This window comes from Nerophis ophidion, linkage group LG08 (genome assembly GCF_033978795.1).
Source record: "Nerophis ophidion isolate RoL-2023_Sa linkage group LG08, RoL_Noph_v1.0, whole genome shotgun sequence".
NCBI classification, from domain to species: domain Eukaryota; kingdom Metazoa; phylum Chordata; class Actinopteri; order Syngnathiformes; family Syngnathidae; genus Nerophis; species Nerophis ophidion.
This window is the reverse complement of record NC_084618.1, coordinates 55614677-55619710: the sequence shown is the minus strand read 5'-3', so window position 1 is coordinate 55619710 and position 5034 is coordinate 55614677. Positions and strand designations below refer to the sequence as shown.

Here is a 5034-nt window from a genome sequence, read left to right as displayed (position 1 = left end):
GACAGTTATACAGAGGGGACCCACCATTTAATCTCCCATAAAAAATGTGTTAAAAAATAAACTGGTTTTGAAGGTACATTGTTATTGTGCAATACTAAGATATTAAAATAATACAGTACACCGCAAGCTGGCAACTACTGCACTTAATCTTTAGCTTGAAAATTGCACACTAATCACTAACTATCCTGAATGCTAACATATACACTACATTGCCAAAAGTATTTGGCCACACATCCAAATGATCAGAATCAGGTGTCCTAATCACTTGGCCCGGCCACAGGTGTATAAAATGAAGCACCCAGACATGGAGAATGTTTCTACAAACATTTGTGAAAGAATGGGCCGCTCTCAGTAGCTCAGTGATTTCCAGCGTGTAACTGTCATAGGATGCCACCTGTGCATCAAATCCAGTAGTGAAATTTCTTCGCTCCTAAATATTCCAAAGTCAACTGTGGGCTTTACTATAAGAAAATGGAAGAGTTTGAGAACAACAGCAACTCAGCCACGAAGTAGTAGGCCACGTAAACTGACAGAGACGGGTCAGCGGATGCTGAAGCGCATCGTTCAAAGAGGTCGCAATTATGGTGTGGGGTTGTTTTTCGAAAGTTGGGCTTGAACTTTGAATGCTCCAGGATACCAAAACATTTTGGACAGTTCCATGATTCCAACCTTGTAGGAACAGTTTGGAGCGGGCCCCTTCCTCTTTCAACATGACTGTGCACCAGCACTCAAAGCAAGGTCTATAAAGACATGAATGGCAGAGTCTGGTATGGATGAACTTGACTGCCCTGCACAGAGTCCTGACCTGAACCCGATAGAATACCTTTGAGATGAATTAGAACGGAGAATGAGAGCCAGGCCTTCTTGACCAACATCAGTGTGTGATCTCATCAATGCGCTTTTGGAAGAATGGTCGAAAATTCCTATAAACACACTCCGCAACCTTGTGGACAGCCTTCCCAGAAGAGTTGAAGCTGTAATAGCTGCAAAAGGTGGATCAACATCATATTGAACCTAATGGGTTAGGAATGGGACGGCACTTCAAGTTCATATGTGTGTCAGGGCAGGTGGCCAAATACTTTTGGCAATATAGTGTATATAATAGAAATATTTATTCTATTTTAAACCTACAAGGTACAGTGAGTAGGGTGCCCATGCCACTGCTATATATAAACTACAGTGTGTTGGATCAATGTTAAAGAGATTTAAATTTGTGGAAAATGGCCGGGGGAATATAAAAAAGATATTTTTAAAATACTCTAATCAACCAAAAATGTAACAATCCCCGCCCCACTGCAATATCTCTGTGAGCGACCGTTGATCTTATTAATTTTTTAAAAGGGTTGTCTAATTATTTTGTCACATAAAACAGTACACCAACTAAAATCAATAATAATGCATCTGTTGTGGAAACAAAAACTCAATCTTCTAATTACCATATTTGGACACAATGTATGTATCGTTCAAGTTGGCTGGAATTTTTACCCACTTTATTTTTCTCCCCACTGATTCTATGCATTTAAATATATTTTTTCTGTCTTTTATTTCTTTAAATTGCCAAGAGATGAATTTTAATGTAGCAATCACAAGCATACTAAGTGCGCACTTGCCAGCAGAGGGCGTCAGCACCAAGGCAACCTGACAAGAATCCACTCAGTCAAAGTCATGTTATTTACAGAATATGGGTAATGCATACAGTATATATTCATGCTGGAATCATTTCCTGAATGGATCTTTTCAGCACAGTTAATCTCTTTGCAGACGTTTGGTTTTCTTACACTGCTCACCACATATGACAGCACTCGCTTTTCATAGAGGTTTAAAACACCGTATTCAAATTTAGGAGGAGTATCTTTAGAAACGCTTCCCGGTTGTTACAACAATTGGGCAAGCTTGTTACTGCCTTACAGATGGATAATGCGATTAGAGGTTTATTGTGGGTTAAAGCCTCTTATGAGTGTGTTAACAGAAACCTTGCAGACATAACACAGCCATTTAACAAAGGACCTCTTCGCAGGCGGAGGTTGGTTCACCTGCTGACTACATTGGAGGAAATGGCAAAGGCTGCGTTTCTGATAGCGTCTCTTCTAGTTTTAGGAAATGTTGCCTTCATACATGCTGCGTTTTCTCCCGCTCTCGTTGTTGACATGGTGAAGGTCGTCATAGACAATTACTGCTCACCAGAGAAGCTCCAAGGGATGAAGGAGGCCATTGCAGCAGCCAGCAGCAATACAGAGATCCTCAATATCCCAGATGGGGAGTCTCTGGCTAGAGTCCTCAGCGCTGGATTGCAGACCACAATCAATGATCCACGCGTGAAGGTCTCCTATGAGCCGAACTACGCCCCTGTGGTTGCCCCAGTGATGCCTCCTTTACCACCCGAGCAGCTTGTCGCCGTCCTCCAAAATTCCATCAAGCTGGACATCTTGCAAGGCAATGTCGGCTACATGAGAATCGATCACATCCTTGGCGAGGCAGCTGCTGACAAAATCGGCTCTTTGCTTGTAGACCTGGTCTGGAACAAAGTCCTGCCTACTTCCGCCCTTATCTTTGACTTGCGGTACACTAGCAGCGGGGACATCACAGGAATTTCTTACATCATATCATACTTCACTGCATCCGATCCTATCATTCACATCGACAGCGTGTTTGACCGTCCTTCAAACACCACCACTAAGCTATGGTCCATGCCCACCCTGCTGGGCGAGCGATACGGCACAACCAAACCTCTCGTTATCCTCACAAGCAAGAACACCAAAGGTATCGCTGAAGATGTTGCCTACTGCCTCCAAAACATGAAGAGAGGCACTGTTGTTGGAGAAAAGACCGCCGGGGGTTCGGTCAAACTAAATCAAATCAAGGTGGGGGACACTGACTTTTACGTGACATTGCCAACTGCGAAGTCCATCAACCCCATCACAGGTTCAACCTGGGAGCTTGCAGGCGTCACCCCCGACGTTGAAGTCAACGCAGAGGACGCCCTTGCTACAGCTATCAAGATAGTGGAACTCCGCGCAGAAGTCCCCGCCATCATTGAGGGGTCGGCAGCACTAATCTCCGACAACTATGCCTTCGAGGAAGTTGGGGTTGCTGTTGCCGCAAAACTGAAAGGTCTCTTGCAGAACGGCAACTACAGCATGGTTGTCTCCAAGAAAGGTCTTGAAGAAAAGTTGTCTGCCGACTTAAACACTCTGTGTGGTGACAAGAGCCTGAAGACCACCAGTAACACTCCAGTCCTGCCACCTATGGTATGACCCCAGTACGATAGATACAATTGTCAGTCTTTTTTGTAAATCTTCCTTGTCTTTCTCCTCAGGATTATACTCCCGAGATGTATATCGAGCTCATAAAAGTCTCCTTCCACACCGACATTTTTGAAAACAACATCGGTTACCTGCGTTTTGACATGTTTGGAGACTTTGAGGAGGTCAAGGCCATTGCGCAGATTATTGTGGAGCACGTGTGGAGCAAGGTGGTCAACACAGATGCCATGATCATTGACCTCAGGTGGGCAGAACCTCAAGATTTTATGTAAAATGCTGCTTGAGTTTCTTTAAAATCGCTCACTAAAATGATGACTATGTTCAGTATGTCTTTCAAATTAAAGTTATGCCTATGGTAGTGTAATGGTTAACATACCAATGGTACATTATGTGCCCCTGATACTGAATGGTGACCATTCTGCACAGAAAATAAATGGACGGTTAATGTAGGGCCAGCAACCGAGACTGGAAATGTTCTTCATAAAACAACATTGTCTTATGTTTTCCACTGTAATTGCATTTACAGGAACAACCTTGGTGGCCCGACGACTGCTATCGCAGGTTTCTGCTCTTACTTCTTTGATGCCAACAAGCAGATTGTACTGGACAAGTTGTATGACAGACAGTCTGGCACCACCACTGAACTCCTGACACTGCCTGAACTCACTGGTAATTGGACTTAGCGTTGGGCCATTGGCTCTTTTTAGTTCTGCTCTGCGGTACACCTAACCTGAATTATTAACTAAAACTTCACCTGATTTCAAGATCCCTAACAAAAGTTCCTACTCGAGTCTTCAATTCCTAAATGTTTTGTTTTTGACACAGGAACAAGGTATGGATCCAAGAAGAGCCTAATCATTCTGACCAGTGGAGCAACAGCTGGCGCGGCAGAGGAGTTTGTCTATATCCTGAAGAAACTTGGCCGTGCTATGATTGTAGGAGAGACCACTTCCGGGTCATCCCATCCGCCCAAGACCTTCCGCGTTGGTGAGACCGACATCTTCCTCAGCATTCCTACAGTCCACTCTGACACAACAACCGGGCCAGCCTGGGAAGGAACTGGCGTTGCACCTCACATACCCGTCTCAGCAGCCGCTGCCCTTGAAACTGCCAAGGGCATTTTCAATAAGCACTTGGGAGGCCAGAATTAATCCTCAAAATGAAGGTATACTTTTGCTTTGGCAACCAAAAGTGTTGTTGAGGTTTAGGATCTAGATTTGTTCAAATTTAAAACACTATTTAGTCATTTTTGTGACAGAGCAATGTTTTAATGTCCAGCTTTTAATGTCATTGTAGATAATAGATAGATAATGACACACAAAACATGAAAATTAACTGTTTGAAAAAATGACTCGCCATAAAATGTATGTACTATTTTTATGTCAACTCCAATGTTAACTGTACTATTCAAACCTCCTGTTCAACTTGGGCTTACTTTGTTCCAGTGGAAACAAAATAAAAACACAAACAATGAAATCAAGTGTGTTGGGTCATTGCTTAAACCTTTAGTCATTTTTAATTAATCTTTTACAGTCTGACGCAAAAAACCTGACTTGTCTTACACATACGATGCAGTGGTTACCGTATTTATGTACGATACGTAGATGTCATATATATATATATACACACATATTTATATATGAATTTATAAATACAGTACAGGCCAAAAGTTTGGACACACCTTCTCATTCAATGTGTTTTTTTTTTTATTCTCATGACTATTTAAATTGTGGATTGTCACTGAAGGCATCAAAACTATGAATGAACACAT

The 5034-nt window shown here is 42.6% G+C and overlaps 1 protein-coding gene across 1 annotated transcript; it reads left to right on the top strand.

Moving 5' to 3' along the window:
* The first annotated feature begins 1978 nt into the window (after positions 1-1978).
* rbp3 (retinol binding protein 3) lies at positions 1979-4739 on the top strand. Its single transcript, XM_061907339.1, has 4 exons — positions 1979-3248; positions 3317-3507; positions 3790-3932; positions 4089-4739. The coding sequence occupies exons 1-4, from the start codon at positions 2055-2057 to the stop codon at positions 4412-4414; spliced, it is 1854 nt and encodes a 617-aa protein (XP_061763323.1). The 5' UTR covers positions 1979-2054; the 3' UTR covers positions 4415-4739.
* The last annotated feature ends 295 nt before the right edge of the window (positions 4740-5034 follow it).